Raw genomic sequence first — 23,640 nt, 5'->3', positions numbered from 1 at the left:
CTCACACACAGGCTCCCTCACTCACAGGCTCCTACACACATACAGGCTCTCACACACACACAGGCACTCATTCTCTCAGGTTCCCACAAACAAGTTTTCACTCACACATTCACACACACACACAGCCGTCACAGGATAAAGCCCCATGTTTGACCCCTCCTTCTTCAGCCACTGTGAGATGGCATCCTGTGGCAGCCATTCTGCAGGCCTCTTCTTCTGGTGTTGGGCAGACCTGACAGGGTGGGCCTGAGTCCAGAGTTTGTGGGATATGGCCTGCCTAGGTCCACTTGTGGCTACAACATGGCTCCAATAAAAACAAGGGGAACTTTGGTGGCCCCAACACGCCTTCCCTCCTCTTCCCTCAAGAACTATGAAGAGGCCATACCTGGGAACTTTGATGTCAAATCACTCTGAGATTTTCATTGATTAGTGGGGGGGCAGGTTCAGGCAGTATGCACACAAACTTCCTCCTTTTTCATAAACACACATTCACATGTTCACTGTCACTCTCTCTCATATACATACATGCTCATTCTCACACACACATATGCCCACTCACACACACAGTCACATACTCCCATTCACACACAGTCACTCACTTCCTGTTCACAGACAGTCACACACACACACTCCCTCATTCTTTCTCTCCTGGCCTGAACCCACCAGCTGCAGCAGCTTCCTCCTTTGGCCCCCACAGCAGATAGATTTCCTCCTCCTTCTTCAGCTAAGCGAGCTGATGTTCCCTTTGCACCTGGCTCCATGGGCTCACACTTCCTCACCACTTTTTTTTGGCCAATGGAATTCTTCATTCTTCCCACCCACCCATGTAACCAACACTCCTTATTTGTTCCTAAACAGGCCCAGATGATTTCCTCTTTGGGGCTCGCACAGGTTCTTTGCAGTATTTGGAGTTTGGCGGGTTTGGCTTGGAGACCTGGAAATTCCATCAGAATTCTGGAATCTCTGGACCAATTCCAGAGAGTTCCCAAGTATGGGCACAGCACCTTATCCTTTTGTGCTAACTTTACCCTGCTCTGTTTCCTTCCTCCACCCAACACCAGTATCCCTTCTACCCCAGCCCTCCTCCCCACATCACCTCAGCAGTGGATTTCCTGGGATAAGCAACATGGAATCTATCTACCCCTTGGAATCCTGCCAAGTACTTGTGACCTGGATTGGCCACTGCTGGAAACAGGATACTGGTCTTGATGGACCTTTGATCTAACCTAGTAAGGCAAGTTTTATGTTCTCTCTTCCCCTGCCCTAACCCTTACCTCTCAGAAATCCATCTCTACAATCCCAACCAGCACCTCCTTCCCCTCCCCATGTCCAACTCCTGCCCTCTCTCCCTTCCCACCAGGTTGAACCTCAGTATTTATTATTCTCCTTCTCCCTCCCTTCTCAGGCTAAACCCCAACACTCTTATTGCTCTCCCTTCCCCCCAGACTAGATCACAACACTGTCTCTCTTCTCCCCCACAGAGCTCGTCCCAACTTCAGGTGAACAGTAGTAGCAGCAGGCGGAGGACTTAGTAAAATTTTCCCCCACCCTGGGGTGGGTCACAGCTGCCACTGCACTTGGCTTGACCGCTTACCATGTAGTGCTGGGGGGAGGGAGGAAAAGCAGCAGCTGTCAGGTCGGTCTGAGATCCCACTGGCACATGGCAGCACCAGCAGTAAACAGGGGAGACTTTCTTCAAGATGCAGCTGCCAGCGCTTGGTTGCAGTGCATATGCAGTTCTCTCAGGCAGCCAGCCAATCCTGAGCCACCCCTGCAGTATCTTGCATTCGGATTGGCCGGCTGGCTGAGGAAGCTGTGATGCATGGCAGGCAGAAGCACTAATTTGCTTATTTATTCATTTGCAGCAGGGAATGAGATCAGATGCTGCAGTTCTGGAGCAGAAGGGCTAAACTCTGGACAAATTCTGGACATTTTATTCCTCCTAAAATCTTCTGGACATGAAACAAAAATTTAGTAATGTCCAGAAAAAATCTGTACAGCTGGCAACCCTAGACACTAAAGAGCTGAAGCAGTTATGTCAGGGATTCCCAAACCTGTCCTGGGGATCCCACAGGCAGTCGGATTTTCAGGATATCCACAATAACATGCTGGAGAAAAATTTGCATATACTGAGTCTCCATGATGCTTCTTCAAAACTTCTCAACGCTTCTTAACAATGTGTCCCGAGTTTGAAGAAAGGTGTGAGAAAGGAACATTGCACATTAGTCAAGATCCTTTTAGGGTCAGATGAGGGGATGATAATCAAACAATCTGAATAAAGTACCCCTTGAAAAACTGCTTTAACACTTGCTGCTGGATAATCATGGGTTGGGAGCCTCTGAAATGGTTCTGCTTGTGCAATATATTCACTGGTGATGGAACATAATTTGCATAATTAAAAAAAACTAACAGGTAAGTTCAGTTTCAAAATATTGAAACAACAACAATTGTACAAAATAAATTATTACAAGCAGTAGGTTTTCTAAAGATCGTAGTGACAAATCACTGTTATGAAAGCATTTATTGCATTAAGAACACAGAGGAAGGATGCTGTGGTGCCACATGCGTCCCTGCTGACGTTATCAAAGGCTTGAAATGTCATGATGTAGAGGGGCATGAGTGATGTCCGGGCCTTTGCTGATGACATTGGCAAGGACCCATGCAGAGCTTCAGTGTCTGTAGACTAGTAAATCTATTATGAGGAATATGCACTGTTCATCCATTTGTTTCAGACTTTTCTTATATTTTGGTTCAGTTCATTAATTTTATTTATATTTTTATTTATCTGCTTATTTGTTTAAAAATTGTACATTCCATCTCATCCAAAGTCATTATATACCAGACAGATTACAAAATAAACATTCATATTAAAAGAGTTAAAATAAAGTATGGTATAGATAGGGATGTGCATTTGTTTGCATTCATTTTCAGAGATTATACATGCAAGTAAATTTACATGCATAAAATCCAATTTTATGCATTTAAAACGGCATTTACTTACATAAACTCTGAAAATTAATGCAAACAAATGCACATCCCTTCCTATTACCATACTTTATTTTTAAAAATTGATGAGGTCAGATAAATTGTCCCGTGAACCAGTTTTGGCCTGTGGGCCAGAGTTTGCCCACCTCTACTCTAAAACAAAAGGTCATGATATGAAGCACTAAAAAATGACTCTTTTTGAGTCAGGGCAGTGGTTAGTAACACATTTTGAATAGCTAAAGGGGCAGGCTGAAGCATAACATCAGAAAATTTTGCTTCATGAAAGGTGGATGCATGGGACTTCTGGAAGAAGGGTTGGAGGTAAAAACTGAGGCAGAGTTTAGACCACAAGGAAAGAGGTTGTGATCCAGGAATTTAACCTGATCATGTTTGAAGCCAGGAAAGATTTTTTTTCCATTGTGCTGGAGAATTGGTTGCAGAAGAATATTTTTGGCCTGCTTTTGGCTTATAACAAAGTGAAAGCTGTTAGAAGATTAGGCACTATGGACCTGTGGTCTTCTTCTGATCTATGAAACTACCCACTCTCCTGCTCACAGATTCTAAAATTGAAGACAAGAGTTTATGCAATTTGTTTGGAATTAGTGTTGCACAAGACGCCATGGATGGAAAAGGTATGTAAGGGGGGGGGGGGGGGAGCGGGTTAAGTTTTCAATCACATGGTTTACTTCCATTCTTTGTACACAAATATTGGTGCTTTTTGCATCTGCCTTCCAAATAGGCTGGGAAGCCAGCATGGCTAAGTTGGTTTGGCTGGTTGCCTATTTATGTAGAAGATGTTCAATGGTTTTGCATGAATCCTTTATGCCTTTGGTGCCCTGCAGTCAGTTGCTGGTGTCTCTACCAGAAAGTATAGCTCAGTTTATGTTCTTTTGTTTGAGTTTTCGCCTGGTCAGGGCCAAATTGAGGGCGTTCAAGATGGTTTCTTTGTTGTTGAGAACATTGTAGCGGCTCACTTCCACCAGTCTGTCAAAGTGGTAGGGCTCGTAGGTGAAATTCCTAGTACGATAAGGAGAATCCCTTCCAGCAATCACAAAATTTCTAAAAGACTTCTCCTCTTCTGTTTGCAGCTCTACTCCTGTGGACAGAAAAGAATGCAGTGACTCAAAATCTCATCCTCCCCCAAATTCACCACCTGGTACCTAAGGGGAGAACTGATAATGAATGTCATACAATAAAAGCTAGAGCACTAACTCTCACTGCTGCTTTGGGTGATACCAGAGAGTTCACATCTAAGGTGACCAAGTTGCAGCTGGAAATGACTATAGACTTCAAAGGCAAAAGTGCTTACATTATGAAAACCTCAGAGACTTCATGTGGTCAAACATGGGCCATTAACTCTCACTGCTGTATGGATAATGCTGCAAACTTCATATACTCATGGCTACACCACAGATATTTCTGCTGCCTGGGAAGTCCTTTAGACCAGGGGTGCTCAACCTTTTTGCTTCTAAGGCCCCAGTCTCCTGTTGTAAAATTTCCTTAGCCTGCCATTCCAGTTACTACAACATAAGTATAATTTCTTTATATAACTTAGCTAAACAATTAAACATACACGTTTCTGTTTTATTTGTGTTAGTTTTAGTTAAATTTGGTGGAACCCGAAATACTTTCATTGACTCCTACGGAGTCTGGACCCTCTGGTGAGAACCTTTGCTATAGAAAATTGTCAACGCCAACAGAGATATCAGGAGAGTATTTTGTACCTGTGGGTCTGCAAGACAATTTTCAAAAGGAAACTCTTTGTGGAGTTTTTCTTCGAAAATACTGCAGCTGCTGGTGCCATGGAGATTCTTTATGCTGCCTGCATACTTTGCAAATGTCCCCCACTCAAGGAGATCATTTTGAATAGCCTGCATTATTACTAATGTGAACAGGTATCAAGCGCCCACATGACTTGCAGCACATTCTCTAAGGAGAACTACCTGCATAGTAAAAATTCCCACGTACTTTTGTGCATGCTTTTTTTTGTAGGCTGCAAAAAATGAGTGCAAAACAACTTGCGAAATTTAGAAAATTAAATCTATGTGCATTGTTTTCCTCCTCTGACTTAAACCTGCCCTCAGGATTGCCTCCTTGTAATCTGGCTAAAAGTAGGTGCATTGTGGAAGCCCTCACATAGGGGTAGATTTTAAAAGATACGCACGTGTGCCCTTGTGCACGTGGTTCCCGGCGCGCACACATGGACGCGCAGATTTTATAACATGCATGCGTTGGCACGCACATGTTATAAAATTGGGTGGCCGCATGTGCATGTATGCTGGATTTTACAATCTGCGTGCGCATTTGCAGGTGGTGTGCACAAGGGGGGGGGTGTGAATTTTTGCAAATTACGCACAGCGACAAAATCGGGCCTTCCCCCGTTCCCTCCCAGTCTGCTCCAATTGACGAGTGGACTGGGAGGGAACTTCCCTAACCCCCCTACCTAAACTCCTTCCCTCTTTCCTTCTCCTCTCCTCTCCTCCCCACCCCCTAAACCCTTCCTATCTATCCTATTTTTTTTGATTTTGCAACTTACTTCACTGTCGGAGCTGAAGTAAGTTGCACACGCCGGCAGCTGGCCGGCGTGCGAGTCGTTGGGACAGCTTACAATAGCGCTATCCCGGCCCACCCCCCAGCCCGCCCCTTCGGAGAGGCCCAGGACTTGTGCACATACCGGGGTTTACATGCATGGCCGGGCCCATGTTAAAATGCGCGCAGTGGGGTAGATTTTGAAAAGTACGCCCAATTTTATAACATGCACAAGCATGTTATAAAATCGGGGGTCGGCGTGCGCAAGGTGCACACTAGTGCACCTTGCGCACGCCGACACCCGCAGGCTTCCCCCATTCCCTTCCCCCTAACCTAAGCTTCCCACCCCTTCCCTCACCTTTCCCCCCCAGCCCTACTCTAAACCCCCCCCCCCCAAATTCTTTTAATACCTTTTGCACCTGCCTGGAGGCACACACAGGTGGCGCGCACCAGCAGCCTGCCGGCCCGCGATCCTCCAGCCCTGCCCCCGCCCCTTTAGTAAAGCCCCGGGACTTAGACACGTCCTGGGGCTCTACGCGCGTCGCCAGACCTTTATAAAAGAGGCCCGGGGCACATAAGCCGATTTACGCACGTAGAGCTTTGAAACTCCAGCCCAGTGTGAGCAAGGCCCAGCCACATGTGTAAACCCCCCACTTTTACATGCACAGGCCTTTTAAAATCCGGCCCAGTGTGAGCAAGGCCCAGCCACATGTGTAAACCCCCAGTTTTACATGCACAGGCCTTTTAAAATCCGGCCGAGACTGTTAGCCATGTTGAGGAAGGCAATTGTAGACAGGTCAAATCACCCAGTTAAATACCAGCTTTGAAAAGGTTCCTCCATAACTGTTAGGATTATTAGCTTAGAAAAAGATGTGAATGCTTAATTGTTAATGAACCCCTCCACCCCTTCCAGGAGTGGGGAAGGAAGCACCTGCTGCCACTGAAATGAAGTGCAGCATGACCCAGCAGCCCGGTGAAAGTCAGACCAAGACTGAAAAGGTTATCAGAACCCCTACTGTGAGGGCAATTAAAACCTCTACTGAAGTCAGAATTAGGTTAGGGATTTGCATGCGACAACGTGTTATTTGAAGATTGAAGGCAGTATTTATTTATTTATTTTATTCTGACATTTTATATACACCGTCGTTCCAAATGAAGATCACAGCAATTTACAAAAGTAACATTCATATTATAGATCAACACAACAGGGATCAATATAAATCTACTACGATTTTCTAATACATATTAACTAAAGGTCTAGGATAGCAGGTTTGTAGTAAATCAGATCGAATGCAACATTTTCACATAATGGTCAGTGAGTTGTCTTAAGATACTTAAAATCTCTGCTTACTTATTACTCATTCTTCAGTTTATTATCTTTAAGGTAGTACCGCTGCTAAGTCAATCAATGCATAAATGAAATAAATGTTGAGACATGGTAGAGCAGTCCCACCTCCAATCTGGCCTCCCCTGTGCTGCCTTGGAGGAGAAAGGTCACCTGGAAGGACAGCATTACCTTGATGAGGCAGGAAACAATCCTGTAGCTTGGATCTGCTCTCAAGGTGATGTAGTATCCTCTCGCATAGAGGATGGGTCTCCAGGGGCACGTGCCCTGAAGGGGAAGGGTTAGGATGGCTGTTGTAATTGGTGATTCGATTATTAGGTAGCTCGATAATTGGGTGGCTGGTGGACAATGGAATCGCTTAGTAGCTTGTCTGCCTGGTGTGAAGTTGGCAGGCCTCACGTGTCACGTAGATAGAATTTTAGATAACGCTGGGGAGGAACAAGCTGTCTTGGTATATGTGGGTACCAATGACATAGGAAAGTGCAGGAGGGAGGTTCTAGAAGCCAAATTTAGGATTTTAGCTAGAAAGTTGAAATCCAGAACCTCCAGGGTAGCATTCTCTGAAATGCTTTTTGTTCCACATGCAGGACCCCAGAAGCAGGCAGAGCTGCAGAGTCTTAGTGCATGGATGAGACGATGGTGCAGGGAAGAGGGTTTTAGATTTTTTTAGGAATTGGGCATCATTTTGGGGAAGAGGGGGCCTTTTCCAAAAGGATGGGCTTCACCTTAACCAGAGTGGAACCAGGCTGCTGGCACTAACCTTTAAAAAGGAGATAGCGCAGCTTTTAAACTAGTTGATGGGGAAAAGCAGACAGTCGCTCAGAAGCGCGTGGTTCGGAATGATGTATCCAAGAAAACAGGGAAATTAGGGCATCCCAGTAGGTAGGATGCAATAAATGCTAAAGTGGACCATGTGCCTTTAAGTAAAGAGCAGACAGAGCACAAAGATTTCAAATTACCCCTGTCAATTGATAAGCAGATTGTTAATACAAACAAAAAACATATTTTGAAATGTCTGTATACAATTGCTAGAAGTCTAAAAAATAAGATGGGAGAATCAGTGTATAGCATTGGATGAAGAGGTAAATATAATTGGCATCTCTGAGATCTGGTGGAAGGAGGATAATCAATGGAACATTGATACCAGGGTACAAATTATATCAAAATGATAGGATAGATCAAATGGGTGGAGAGGTGGCACTATATGTTAAAGAGAGCATTGAGTTAAACAGGATCTTCAGGAATCAAAATGCAATGTTGAATCCTTATGGATAGAAAATCCAGGTGAAAAGGTGAATAAAATAGCAGTGGTGGTGTATTCCCATCCGCCTGGTCAGAATGAAGTAACAGATAATGAAATGCTTAAAGAAATTAAGGAAGCTAACAAAATCAGCAGCACAGTAATAATGGGGGATTTTATTTACCCCAGTACTGACTGGGTGAATGTCACATCAAGACATGCTAGAGAGGTAAAGTTCTTGGATGAAATAAATGACTGCTTCATGGAGCAGCTAGTACAAGAACCAACAAGAGGGGAAACTATTTTAGGCCTAGTCCTTATGGAACACAGGATTTGGTGCAAGAGGTAATAGTGTTGGTGCCACTTGACAATAGTGATCACAACATGATCAAGTTTGACTTAATAACTGAAGGGAGGATACTAAAGAAATCTGCTGCAACAGCATTTAAAAGGTGACTGTTAAAATGAGGAAAATGGTTAGGAAAAAACTGAAAGGTTAAGAGTTTACATCAGGTATGGACGTTGTTTATAAATACCATCTTGGAAACCCAAACCAGATGTATTCCACACATTATAAAAGGCGGAAGGAAAGCTAAACAACTACCAGAAAGGTTAAAAGGTGAGGTGAGAGAGGTTATAATAGCTAAAAGAACATCTTTTAGGAAATGGAAAAGGGGTCCAAATGAAGAAAACAGGAAACAGCATAAGCACTGGCAAATCAGATGCAAAGCATTGATAAGGAAGGCAAAGAGAGAATTTGAAAAGAAGCTTTCTGTGGAAGCAAAAACTCATAATAAAAAACTTTTCCAGGTATATTCAAAGTAAAAAGGGAGTCAGTTGGACCATCAAGGGTAAAAGGAGCACATAGAGATGACAAAGCCATAGCAGAGAGACTAAAGGAATTCTGTGCTTTGGCCTTCACTGAGGAAGATGTAAGGTTGAAACCCATATGCAAAAAACAAATCTGTGGCCATTATGCTGTATTTGTCTTCTGGTGTGTGACAGAAGTAAGGTATTCTGCTATTGTATACCCTGTCTTGTTCTGTTTTCTTAATAGGGGGTGTATTGGTATTTTAGAACCTGAAGTAATATTTGCAGTGTTGCATTTTCAAGGGTAGGATTTTTCTTTTTGAGTGCTGAGAGTTAGTGCAGTTTTAGTAGTGGAGGTTTACTATATTGTAGTTCAGTTTATTCATGTCTTTTTTTAGGGCTAAGCTCAAACCCAACACACTTTACAACATGCCTAATACCATATGGACTCCAAGTGTCTTTTTTGCAGGGTTTTCTCACTGGCATCACAGCATTGCATGTAAATATCGTTGTAAGTGATATTTTTACATCAGAAGACTGTACTTTGAATGTCCTTTTTTTAGGTAAAATCTGTTATTCATGCATAATTTTAATTGTGTGTGGTGAGCGCTGGGGGAATGGGGAAGCGTAAGGATGTAAGGTTCGCTGAGCACCTAATACCCTTGCACTGGTCCTAAAAGAATGTGCCATGCATAGACCCTTACCAGTCACCCATCTTCCACTTCCCCAGGCTGCAAATACTGGGGAAGGGTGGGAAGCAGACGGTAGGGATCCGAAGAGTGGGACAGCATTGCTAGCTTCTTAGAAATATCACTGACACTCTTATCTGCCACATCTCGGGGAACTCTTGATCCCTGCCTGCCCACTTCCCCAGCATTTCAAATCATTGACCTGTGCCAAGCTTCGGGGGGCGAGAGGGCAGGGGAGTGCCATCTCTTCCCTCGCCTCAGGCAGTAGATTTCCTTGAGCCGCCCTTTCTTCCCATAGTGACTTCTTAATCAAAGTACAGTCTATGACTGCCCATTTTATCTATCCAGGCTCAGTGTGCTGCAGCAGTCAAAAAAGCAAACAGAATGTTGGGAATTATTAGAAAGGGAATGGGGAATAAAACGGAAAATGTCATAATGCCTCTATATCGCTCCATGGTGAGACCGCACCTTGAGTACTGTGTGCAATTCTGGTCGCCACATCTCAAAAAAGATATAGTTGCGATGGAGAAGGTACAGAGAAGGGCGACCAAAATGATAAGGGGAATGGAACAGCTCTCCTATGAGGAAAGACTAAAGAGGATGTACTAGAGCAAATTGACAAACTAAAGAGTAACAAATCACCTGACCAGATGGTATACATCCCAGAGGGCTGAAAGAACTGAAAAATGAAATTGTGGAGCTTCTATTAGTAATTTGTAAACTATCATTAAAATTGTCTAGGGTATCTGAAGACTGAAGGGTTGTCAATTTTTAAAAAGGGCTCAAGGGGTGATAATTATTTATTTATTTATTTATTTGGCATTTTTATATACCGATATTCATGTAACAAGTTACAAATCACCTCGGTTTACATTCAAACAAATTTTGCACAAGTCTGCATTACATTGAACAGGGAACGAAACTTGGAATCAATAACTGTGGAAGAAACAATTAGATAACATGGTTGGAGTATTACAGCTGATGAAGATTCATGCTAACAACGCTGCCTGAATATGAACTTGTTTGGTCAAAATGATAAGGGGAATGGAACAGAAATCATAAGAAACTACAGATCAATGAGACTGATATGTGAGCCAGGCAAAATGGTAGAAGCTATCATAAAGAACAAAAATGCTGAATATATAGATAAGTATTGTTTAATGGGACAAAGCTAACATGGATTTAGCGAAGGGAAGTCTTGCCTCACCAATCTGCTACATTTTTTGCAGGCATAAATAAACATGTGGATAAAGGTGAGCCAGTTGATACAGTGTATCTGGATTTTTAGAAAGCATTTGACAAAGTTTCTCATGAGAGACTTCTTAAGAAATTAAAACATCATGGGGTAGGGGGCAGTGTCCTATTGTGAATTGGGAACTGGTTAAAAGACAGGAAACAGAGAATAGGATTAAATGGTCAGTTTTCTCAGTGGAAAAGGGTAAACAGTGGAGTGCCTCAGGGTTCTGTACTTAGACCGGTACTTTTTAATAAATTTATAAATGATCTGGAAAGGGGTACGACAAGTGAGGTGATCAAATTTATGGATGACACAAAATTATTCAGAGTAGTTAAATCACAAGCGGATTGTGATACATTGCAGGAGACCTTGTGAGACTGGAAGACTGGGCATCCAAATGGCAGATGAAATTTAATGTGGACAAGTGCAAGGTGATGCATATAGGGAAAAATAACCCATGCTGTAGATACACAATGTTAGGTTCTATCTCAGGAGTTACCACCCAGGAAAGAGATCTAGGCATCATAGTGGATAATACATTGAAATTGTCAGCCTCTGAAAATCCAAATACACCTTATCTACCAGATCGCTTTTGTCCACGTGTTTATTCACCCCTTCAAAAAAAATGTAGGAGATTTGTGAGGCAAGTCTTCCCTTCCCCTGTTGGCTGTGTCCCATCAAACCATATCTATCTAAATGTTCTGTGATTTTATTCTTTATAACTGTTTCAACAATTTTTCTGGCACTGAAATTAGGCTCACCAGTCTATAGTTTCCCAGATCACCCCTGGATCCCTTTTTAAATATAGGGGTTACATTGGCCATCTTCCAGTCTTCAGGTACATAGGATGATTTTAATGATAGGTTACAAATTATTTGAAATAGGTCTAAAATGATACCAAATTATTCAAATATGTTAAATCACAAGAGGATTGTAAGAAAATGGAAGAGGACCTTGCAAAACTGGAGTCTGGGCATGTAAATGGCAAATGAAATGTAATGTGGACAAGTGCAAAGGGAAGAATAACTAAAATTATAACTACACATTGCAAATATTCAAATTAGGAGTCACCATTCAAGAAAAGGATCTAGGTGTCATCGTTGATATGTTGAAATCTTTTGCTCAGTGTGCAGCAGCAGTTAAGAAAGCAAACAGAATGCTAGGAATTATTAGGAAAGGAATGAAGAATAAAACAGAGAATATCATAATGCCTCTGTATCGCTCCATGGTGCGACCTCATCTTGAGTATTGTGTGCATGTCTGGTCACCACATCTCAAAAAAAGGTATAACAGAATTAGAAAAGATACAGAGAAGGGCAACAAAATGATAAAGGGGATGGAACAATTCCCCTATGAAGAAAGGCTAAAGAAATTAGGACTCTTCAGTTTGGAGAAGAGACGGCTGAGGGGAGATATTATAGAGGTCTATAAAACGAGTAAACGTTAATCGGTTGTTTATGCTTTCAAAGAGTACAAAGACTAGGGGATACACAATGATGTTACTAGGTGATACATTTAAAATTAATAAGAGAAAATCATTTTTTACTCAATGCATAATTAAGCTCTGGAATTTGTTTCCAGAGGATGTGATGAAAGCTATTAGGGTAGCTGTGTTTAAAAAAAGATTTGGACAAGTTTCTGGAGGAAAAGTCCATAAACAATTATTAACATGGACTTAGGGAAATCCACTGCTAATCCCTAGGATAAGCAGCATGGAATCTATCTACCCTGGACGGGCCACTGTTGGTAACAATATACTTGGCTTGATGGACCTTTGGTCTGATCAAGTATGGCAGGTCTTATGTTCTTAAGTTTTAACAAGCATAGGTTTTCAGCCAAATTTTCCCAAAGAGGATCATTTGGTGTGAAATGCCCAGTTCTGTCCTTAATGCTTCTTTTGTATCTTCCCTTTGTAGTGAATTTTCAAAGGAGTTATGTGTGTAAAAGTAGCATATATTTTATTTTATTTTATTTTTTTACTTAAAAATTTTTCTATACCGTCGTTAAGTTAAATACCATCACAATGGTTTACAGAAGGGCACGATAAAGAGAAATATGGGTGGTATAGATTACAAATTACTCGTGTGCCATCATAGTACGGTAACAATTTAAAATAATAAACTGGGTGTGTAAATTAAACCTGATTGTTAGGAACAAATTAGGCAGTTTGATATATATTAGGAATTTTCAAAAGCCCATTTATGTGCATAAAACCTTTTGAAAATTCAGCACTATGGAATGAATTTTCAAATGACTTAAGCATGTAAAAGTAGCAATTTTCAAAAGTTACCTCTGTTATGCACAGAAACTTTGTGAGCAAGTCTTACCTGGTGACTTGTGTTTCTGAAAGGTGTCGTTTACCAATGGGAAATGAAGCACTATGGGAGCCTTTGGGTTCTCAGCATCTACAAACATATAACATTCCTTCGGTTTCTTCTGATCTTCATTAGTGAGAATGATTTTTGGGAAGGGGATGCCTCGCTCTTTACAGTACCTTGTGGTCAGCTCTAGGACCTGTGATTAGAGAACAAGAGAGTCACAATTTTTCATTAGTAGAATACAGGATCTAATACACACACACCCTTTTCTGTTACCAGCCTCATTTTTTATCTCATTATGAAAGTTAGGGAAGAAAGTGAGGACTATACCAAGGACATTTCTCACAAGAGAGACAAAGAGGATGTGTTCTCATAGTCAGCACTGATGCTGGGCCAACTGGGTCCCTGGGAAGTCCAGGGTGGGGTCCACTCGAATGATGCAACCAGCCTGTCAGGGTATCTCTCGGATGGCATGGCCAGAAGTTAGCAGCTGTGCAAGGGCTCAGGAGAGCTCCTGGTGTTGTGTTGGTGGTATGGAGCACTGAAAACCTGTTAGTGCGCACTATGGGAGTTAGCGTGCACTAACTCCCGATAGTGGGCACTAACCTGAAAATCGGGGCCCCCGAAAAAAAACCCCCACACCACAGGAAAAACGAAATTCCCGCAGGGGGCCCCCGAAACGAAGCCAGACACAAAATATTTACCCGAAGCACATCTCTAGTGAATTTTAAAAGCCTGGTGCGTGACAAAATCGTGAGATGCGTGAGTATGTTCAACCGGCACTTGTTGAGTGGATTTTAAAAGCTGCCCTGGTATGCGCACAAATAAGAAGTTGCAAAAAAGAGGCAGGGTGTGGGTGTGGTCTGGGCAGGGAATGAGTGTTCTGGGACTTTTACATGAAATGTACGTGTAAGTATTTACGTCCATAAGCGCACGCCGGGGCCCCCTGCTGTGTAACTTTACTACTGCTATGGATGGCATGTAAGTAATAAATTTAAAAAAGCTAGGCTAGTCAGCGGGATTTTAAGGGTTGGCGCTAACCGGGTAAAAGGAAGGCTATTTAACTAGGGGGGGGTTAGGAAACCCTATCCCTTACTTGGTAAACTGGGAACGAACTGGGGAAACTGGTAATTGTGTCGGCACTCGTGTCTACTTACGGCATTTGCACACACATATGCATGTCCATATAAAATTGTGTGTGCATGTACGTGCATACATCCTATTTTATACCATGCGCACATATACGTGCGTATGTTATATAATGGCCGCACCCTTTGGTGCGAGCTGGCAAAAGCATACACATGCACAGATATCAAAGTTACCGTCAAAATGTATAAAAGAAGCAATCATCATTCTGCCTTATTCAGGTCAAAAGGGTTATTTGCTATAAAATTATGAAAGACAAATATATAAGATCGACCCTATTTACACTGTACACTGAAGCAATTTCTTTTTCTGTCAATGAAGCAGGGTCTGTGGAAGCACTAGGCAGAGCAGGCAGCTTGCTTAGAGTGCCAGCTTTGGGGGCAGTGATGGCAAGGCTTAGCCGGCATTGAACGGGCCAGACAGTGGATTGGACCGGCCTCACCTGCCGTGGCCCAAGACAAAAGAGGCAACAATGGATTTAACCGATGATGGGGAACCTACCTCTGTCCACTCACTCCCTGGCATCAAGCAGTATGTACAGCCGCAGCAGGACACATGCTGTAAAGGAATGCATGTAATGCTCTCCTTGTGCACAAGGAAGCAGACAGCAAAAGTAGTGCGGCATGGTGGGGAGGAGAAAGACACATGTCATCTTTCTGAGGCCTGCTACTGCTATTGTCTCCTTTTTCAGCACCCATGCTCCAGAGACCTGCTGGCCTAGCTCCAAATGAGACAGCAAAATGTTGTACTCAGAGCACCCCTAATAGGAGGAGTGATCTCAAGAGAATGGAGCGGAGGGTGTTACTGCTTTTGGGTAAGGCAGGATGGAGGGGGAATAGAACTGAGGATGTTGCTTCCAGGGGAGAGTGGGAAGAGAGTAGAGGATGTTTCTGATGCAGGGAGGGACAGAGGAGGATACTGCTGAGGTGTGGAGAGTTGGAGGGTGCATGGCTAAGTTCCACCCAAGGCATTTAATACCCTTGCTGTGACCTTCAGTCTCTCAGTGTTCGTGTGGGCTCTCTATTGAGGAAATCTTAAGTATTTGGAAAATCATGCTGCCTGACTGAAGTACAGGGGGAGCTTTGAATCCACTGGGAAGTGGGAAAAGAAAGTGAACTGAAGAGGGACACTGGCTACTATAAGTACTTTTGTGATTTGAACCCCTCATCTGCCACTCAATTCTGTTTTCCCATGGTCTTCTGCTTAATAGGAGGTATGACTGGTAATTTACCCTTTTGTAGCTCACCTCAAATGGAGCTTCCCAAGAATAGTTGAATGACAAAATGACATCCACATCTCTTTCTGGCTGGAGCACCAAGGGGAAGGGTGAATTGATAGAAAACCCTCCGTCTACTAGGTACAAATTCTCCTCCATGGGGGTCAGTTGGTTAGGGAAGGCATCGAGGTGATGACCTACAGGACCAAGAAAAACAAGTTACTGAGGTACAACTCATCTATCCCCATTCTGTTCCAAGAAGAAAGGGAATGTCACAAAGCAAACACCAAGGGTACATTTCTAGATATTCCAGTAGTAACCCTGTAGGAGGGTAGGACAGTAGCAGCCTCACTTAACAGCCCACTAATGCATGTAAAATATTTTCTATTTGAATAAATAAGTTTGAAGCTTTTCTCACTCATCTGTGGGGAAGTTTAATAAGGACTTTACTGTACATTGTACAAAGCTCGGCAGAAAATCTCACGTTATATTTAAGAGAGAAATTTTCAAACTGTCCACAGAAATGCAAAGCTCACGGCTACTTTTTAACCCATGAATTTGGCACCAAGTTTCAAAGCGGGAAAAACCCCCCCCCAAAATACCTTTCCCTTTTGAAAAGTGACTAATAAAACAAATTCATGCGGGTACTTTTTCCTGGTAAAAGTAAAGAGGTACTTTTGAAAAATCAAAGGTATGTGCAAAACCGCAAGCTGCCCCTGAACCCCACCTCCCCTCCCCTCACTATGGGCAAAGTTGCACGCATGGTGGCACGGCCTGCGTCATTTCCAAAGACCCCATTTCTGAAGGTAAAGCATCGTTTTACCCTCAGGAACCGGCTCTGAAAGTTACCCTCTGAATCATCGGAGGCCATAAAGAAGCTGCAGGGTGAGGAGGGCGAGCAGGCGGGCCGGCGGTACGTACAGTGATCTACAACTCAGGAGAAGCTCTGGAACGTGCAAGTTCAAATCCTGATACTGGTTCGTTACAGTAATAAACAAAGGGACTCATAATACAGGTCAATGGAATCAAAACTCATGAACGCTTAAGGAGTCATAATGCTTTCACATATGAGATCTGTTTGCGTTGGAAATAAAAACATCGATATGTCAGCTTTTTCTATGACAATTACCCGGAAAGGCATGTGGTCAATATAGATGGAACCATGCATATAAACTAAATTAGGGATCACAGAAGTTCACAAGCCAGAGACTTTTTTGATTAATGATTACCAACAACTTGATGTAGGCCAGAAAATTGCAATCATAGGCCGAAGAACAAACCTCCACTCAGAATGTAAATATATTTCTCATCAGACCACCTGAGTGCATTGCAATCCAGGAGCACAGAGACTTGCAGCCTGTGGCTCCCTCTGCACCCCACACTCCAGAGGTTCTCTACCTTTGATGATTGTGCTAAACAAACGAGATTGTTGAAGCAAGGCAACGGCTGTACAAGAAAATGGTGCTGGCCGGCCCTGACGTAGATGCCACAGTGATGTCACATTGCCATTGTCCTGCAGGCAGCTGGTGCCATTTTTTAAGTGAAGGCCATTAGGACAAGAGCAAATGGGCATTGCTTCTAACCTTTGGACTGTGCCGGACTCCATGTATGGGGTAAGTGGGGGCCAGGAGATCCCTGCACCCAGAACAGTTTTACAGGCTGGAGTGGAGGTTTGGAGGAGAACAGTGAGGCCCCGATTGGGCCTGGCTCAGCCAAGCGAATACTTCATATAAGAAATAGCTGTGAGCAATTAGAAACTCTATGCTCACTTTTTCAGTATAATTATGAGCTTCTAGGTTTCAGTTATCCATGCACAGTCAAGGAAAAATTTGTGTGCTCAATATGGAGGTAATTTTCAAAGGAGTTACACGTGTAAATGTAACATACTATTGTAGCAATTTTCAATAGCCATTTACGCGCGTAAAGTGCACTTACACATGAATACCCTATGAACAATTCAATGGCTTAAATTATAGCAATTTTCAAAAGCTCACTTGCATGGGTAAAATGCATAAAACTGGGTTTTACATGTGAAAATGCATGTACATCCTTTTTAAAATTACCCCCTAATTGTGCAGTTAACTTATCTTTTGTGAGAAACACACATAGGTGATTTTCTCAAAAGATATGTTAATTCCACAATTATTGAGCACACAAACTTTTTCTTGACTGTGCATGGACAAGTGAAACAAGGAAGATCTAATTATACTGAAAGAGTGAGCATAGAGTTTTTCTAGTTGCCTACAGCTAGTTATTGTATGAAGTATTCCTTAGTTTCTGATTATAAATGTATTCATGCATACGGCTTAACTTTTTAGTAGTGTCTTTCTTGAAAGTGTTCTATTTTTTGGTATAGTTTGTGGTGACGTAGAATAAATTACCATTCCAGGCCACAAACTCTGTGATGTCAACATAGTCTCTGTGGAGGTATAAGCCACGTGTAAAGTTGTAACTCTCTCCGGCGGTGAAACGGGACTTGAAAATATCCTGAAAAATCTGTGACAAAATTCCACCAGGCATCACCAGCCGAGTTTTGAACTGCAAGGGATCCCGTAAATGTAATTTACGCGAGTCATCTGTAACACAAAATACGCCATGGGTTAGGAGGATCAAACTCTGCTCATCAGCACCCAAACATCACACTAATCCTCCCTGAGATTGCAAAGACTATAATACGTATAACGATGAATATAGGAACACTTGTAGTAACCCAAGGAGTGAGTCCAAGAGAATCATGCCAAAACCACTCTTGCAATTCTTTCATTATTGTTGGATCCAGAATTATATCTGCACACCAGCACAGGGTCATTCAGAGAGATTGAGTTTTAATTAAAAAAAAAAAAAAAAAGTTATGCACTGTCCCCTACCTACTACCTTGATGACATCTTTCAAAGAATCTATCCAGGCAAATCCTGTCCCAGCTACTTCCGCCCAGATCTCATCTAAGCTTGCAGCAAATGCACTTCCCCACATACCTGCAGAGAGAAAAGGGGAAGAGAGAGAAAATAAATAGCATTACTACAACAAATAACTGGCCAGTCAACTCCAGTACAAAATGAGAAAAATCCCACCGAAATTCTGACCTTCATTTCAAGAAACAATGCTCGCTATCTGCAAATAGCAGGCACAGTTTCCCAAAATGAGAACAAAAGAAAGAGTGCCCTCCAGTGAAATACAATTTGGCTGGAACCTTCCCTCCCAAAACAAAATGGTTTTTTGGCCCGCACACCCCTACTAAACAGCACCAAGAGGAAAACTGCAGCTGCACTGACCGAAGATGATTAGAGCCTGAGAGGGACTAAAAAGAAAGAGAAAAAGCGCTTTTAAAACAAAAGCATACCTTTTACGTACTATGAAATATTCGAAATTACATCCAAAGGAAAATAATAATCACCCTATAATCAATTAAAAATCATATGACGTCATTATGTTTTTTAATTTTTCAGCTGTGACAGTCTTGTGGCTCAGTCAAAATATTCAATTTCCAGGCTTGGCGTGGGCTTGCCAAAGCTTGGAAAACGAGTCCCGGCAGAGGAGGGAGTCCCAACCATTGTTCAATGATGACACCTACTGGCTGCACCTAGAATGCACACATACCAGGTTCCCAATCAAGCACCATCACTACAATGTCTGTGCCAGGGAATGTTTTAAAATAGGAGAAAAACTTTGGGGCATATGTGGAGCAAAGGGGAACCTCGGGTTAACTGGTGCCATTCTTAAAATCAGTGCCAGCAGGGCAGGAGTGAGTGGGGATCGCTCCTGCCTGAAAGACTTTCAGATGGGGGAGTTAAGGATGGAGATCTGGGGGCAATCTTAGTAAACTCTGGGGGGGGGGGGGAATGAAGGGAGTGCTACCTCTGCTGACCGGTGATGGGGGGAAGGAGGTTAGTTGGTTGATGCTTTTGGAGTGGGAGGGGGAATGTGTCTCTTGTATTTCTGCTGTTGGTAAAATATATATGTATTACCAGCCGCAGTAAAACCATTCCATGTAGTATTTACTAAGAACTTAACACCCTTTAGTAAACACCGAGTTAATGGTGGTACACTGACTTATGTTAAAAACTGTGCATCATACCCTACCCTGACTTGAATTGTGGATCCTTGAAGGAGTTTTCCAAGGGATGTGGCACAATTTGTGAATCTGAGCAGTTTTCGGTCTACTTTGCTCAACAAATCTAAGATTATAGAAAAGCACCTAGCTCTGTGTCACTGAGTCATGAACACTTTCAGGAAGGATAGTATGAACTGGTATAACAAGATGGATCCAAGTCATAAGGAATAGCCTAAGATGGTCTTGGTTTTGCCCCACTATATGCATGGATTTGTTTTGTTCTCATTTTCCTACGAAAAGCAGAATTACATGCAACGGGAAAAATTCAGGACTGGTTCAGTTTGTCTCCGTATATAATCTGGAATCCTTTGGCAACTCCAGCACTAATTCCCAATTTGGAAGTATAACTGTCAATGGTCTGCAGAGGGCTAAAGTTTATGTGAACACAGTACACGCAAACTTTAGCTCAAATTTTCAAAGTGGACTTATACGCATAAGTTCACTTGGAAAAAGAATGCGCATGTTCATAAGGATCAATCATATTTTAAAAGGGGGAGACTGGCTGCAGACAATTTGAGAAGTGCCTTAAATTAGGTCTGGTGGGCTAAGAGAGAACGTATACCCTCCCTTCTATTGGAGGTCGATGCCGAGAAGGCATTCGACAGAGTTCACGGGGTGGGGGGGGGGAGGTTATTTAAGGTGCTGGGAAAAATAGGGGTGGGGGATAACTTTCTCTGTTGGATACAGAAACTGTATGCATCCCCAGAGGCATGCACTAAAATGAATGGTGGATATTCTAATAACTTTAGGGAAGATTTGCCCTGGTTAAGGAGCCTTTTGCTGAGCGGGTTTGGCGAAACTCAAGGGTGAGAGGAATCCCTACAGGGGACTGACAGCATAAGATCTCTCTCTTTGTTGATGATCTTTTGTTCACACTAGGCTCTCCCAATGGTGAAATCCTTGCGAACGCTAGAGGATGAAATAGAATGGTTTTGGGAGGTTTAGGATTTTAAATAAACATGGATAAATCTGAGATTCTAAATATTGTTTTGTCTGATTCTTTAACTCAACACCTGAAAAAGGAATTTCCTCTCAGATGGGCTAAGGACAAACTGAAGCATCTGGGGATTTATACTGGGGATGCTATCGAAAACATTTTCAATATAATTATCCACCCCGATCTCAACTATTTTTAAGAACTTGGATAGTTGGGAGCAATACAATTTATCGTGTTTGGGTAGAACTGCTAATTGGATATCCAAATACAAAAACTGATTCGTGAGGTAATTCTGCTGAAACATATTACAACAAATACCTCACCATAGACATTTTCAAATTATATTTTCTCATCAGGGGTATTTATATCATTTCTAAACTAATTTTTAAACATACCAAAGAGCATCCATGTCATAAATGTATTCCAAACGACATTTTTCTAACACACATAACATCACTCTTACAACAATAAATCTTGAAACGCCATGAAGAGATAAAAGTTTTAGGTTACTGGATACCAGCGATTGAACTTTGGCTTAAGTGATTTAACAACTGAATAGTTAAACAGAACTCAGCCAGTTGAGTCTGAGTTTTTTTAATGCGTTTCAATATTTATTCTTGTAAGAGTGATGTTATGTGTTTTAGAAAAATGTCCTTTGTTATAAATTTATGACTTGAATGCGCTTCAGTATATTTAAAAATTATTTTAGAAATTATATAAATACCCTTGGTGAGAGGATATAATCAGAAAGTTTCTATTGTGATATGTTTGGGTAGAACTGCTACCACTGAAATGAATATATTGCCTTACTTATGTTATCTATTTCAGACTCTTCCAATCTCTGTACCTGATAAAATGTTGAGATCCCTGCGAAGTCGTATTTTTGGTTTTATATGGAGGTGAAGATCGCCTAGGTTTGCAAGGAATGTTTTGTATCAAACTAAACAGGTGAGGAGTTCCTACTATAAAGAAATAGGGGCGGATTTTAAATGCCCTGCGCGGGTAAATCCAGCCGGATTTACACACGCAGGGCCCTCGCGTGCCGGCGCGCCTATTTTGCATAGGCCGCCGGCGCGCGCAGAGCCCCGGGACATGCGTAAGTCCCGGGGCTTCGTAAAAGGGGCGTGTCAGGGGCGTTGCGGAATAACGTGGCGTTTTGGGAGCGTGACGCGGTGTTTCGGGGGCGGGCCCGGGGGCGTGGCGCCGGCCAGGGGGTGTGGTCGAGGCCTCCAGACCAGCCCCCGGGTCGGGTGATGGCGCGTAAATCTGCCAACAAAGGTAATATACGTGTGTAACCCTTTAAAACCTACCCCTGAGCGCGCTGAGTCTATTTTGCATAGGCTGGGTGGCGCCCACAAGCCCCGGGACGCGCGTATGTCCCGGGGCTTTGAAAAAGGGGCGGTCCAGGGGCGGGGCGGCGGTCCGGGGGCGGTCCCGAGTCCTCCAGCACAGCGGCGTAACTCCTGCAATAAAGGTGGGGGGGGGATTTAGATAGGGCAGGGGGGTGGGTGTGAAAGGAAAGTTCCCTCCGAGGCTGCTCCGATTTCGAGCGGCCTCGAGTGGCCTCGGAGGGAACGGGGAAAGCCATCGGGCCTCCCCTAGGGCTCAGCGTGCGCAAGGTGCACAAGTGTGCACCTCCTTGCGCGTGCCGACCTGGACTTTATAACGTGCGCGCGGTAGCGAGCGCAGGTTATAAAATCAGGTGTACATTTGTGCACGCCGGGTAGGGCGCACAAATGTACCCCGCTTGCGTAAGATTAAAAATCTGCTCCTATGTAAATGATCGGGCTTCTTTTCCCCTTTTACTTTATTGACTATGCAGTTATGGGACACTTGGAAAACAGTTTTTGTGCATAAACGGGAATTTTTCGTTGTCCCCCTTAAGATTTAATAAGGATTCCCCCCCCCCCCATATCAATTTGCCTGATTTGGGAATATCCTGTGTGGCAGAGGCATGGGGGTCTCTCATGTGTGATAAGGTTTGAAGATTTTGGGGGTAGGTTTCTAGTGAATGAGCGAGATAAATTTCCTTTCTTACAATTACAACCTTATTTGAGCTCTAAATTGGTCGTCAGAGACCTAGTAAAGGATAAATCTTTGTTGGAGGGTTATTGTGAGAAGGCCAGTTCTATTAGGGGGTTAATCTCGAAATTGTATTTAATATTAAATGGGGACTTATGTACAAAACCACTCCATTTAGCAGCTTGGAAAACAGATTTGGATGAGAGTTTAGATGCAGGATCTGGGATCTATTTTTCCTTCTGTAGGACACAACTCTATATCTACTCTATTTGTTAAAAATGGATACAAACTTTTATTTTCTTAGAATCTTAGCCCTGAGAAACTTCACAAATTTAATCCTAATGTCAGTCCAGATTGTTGGCACCAGTGCCATGAGGAAGGTACCTTGTCCGATTGTACAAAAATATTGGGACATGATTTTTATCTTGATACAAGACATCACTGATGTTATTGTATCTAGAGATCTAAAATATTTCTCTTGAGCCTTCCTAGACCTAATGTGGTGTTATTGTTACAGGTTCTTATACTTCAGGTTATTATTGCAGCTAAGGTGTACCTGGCTGCTTCCTGAAAGTGCCCTGAAGTCTCAGTTCTTTCTACTGTTTGTTTACGACTCCATAAAACCTATATGATGGGGAAATTGATTGTGTTAAGGCAGAGCACTATAGGTAAATCTGAAAATATTTGGTTGCCTTATATGCTTTGGTTACAAAATGATTTAAAATGATGCATTTTCTTCATACAATGGATAGTTACTGACCCATAATCCCACAGGTTCTACTATTATCTTGTGGGGAAGGTGGGGGAGGGGATGATTTGTTCTGTTGCAATACTTGAGCATACATTGTTGGTCAATTTGCTTATCAATATGTTATTGTTTGTATATGTATTCAATAAAATTTAAATCCCCACCAAAAAAAGAAAGAAAATGAGCAGGTATGCACCAAACGCAGCCTAGCATTGCCCGAATTTTAAAAGCCCTGCGTGCGTAAAATCCGGGCTTTACGCATGTGGCCAGGGGCCTTGCATGCGCCGAGTGAATTTTCGAAGGGGCC

The 23,640-nt window shown here is 42.7% G+C and overlaps 1 protein-coding gene across 1 annotated transcript in view; it reads right to left on the bottom strand.

The window, feature by feature from the left end:
- Positions 1 to 2,502: 2,502 nt before the first annotated feature.
- The window catches only part of PLA2G4F (phospholipase A2 group IVF), a 92,340-nt gene continuing 71,202 nt past the window's right edge, over positions 2,503 to 23,640 (bottom strand). The window contains exons 16-20 of the mRNA XM_029598635.1: positions 18,383 to 18,490; positions 17,897 to 18,091; positions 15,546 to 15,712; positions 13,163 to 13,349; positions 2,503 to 4,081 (exon numbers count right to left, since the gene is read on the bottom strand). Of these exons, the coding sequence (XP_029454495.1) occupies positions 3,861 to 4,081; positions 13,163 to 13,349; positions 15,546 to 15,712; positions 17,897 to 18,091; positions 18,383 to 18,490 (878 nt within the window). The 3' untranslated portion in view covers positions 2,503 to 3,860. The remainder of the gene's footprint in view (positions 4,082 to 13,162; positions 13,350 to 15,545; positions 15,713 to 17,896; positions 18,092 to 18,382; positions 18,491 to 23,640) is intronic.

The sequence above is a fragment of the Rhinatrema bivittatum genome, chromosome 4 (assembly GCF_901001135.1).
Source record: "Rhinatrema bivittatum chromosome 4, aRhiBiv1.1, whole genome shotgun sequence".
Taxonomy (NCBI): domain Eukaryota; kingdom Metazoa; phylum Chordata; class Amphibia; order Gymnophiona; family Rhinatrematidae; genus Rhinatrema; species Rhinatrema bivittatum.
The sequence above is the reverse complement of the archived record's forward strand: the minus strand, read 5'-3'. Positions and strand labels throughout refer to the sequence as shown.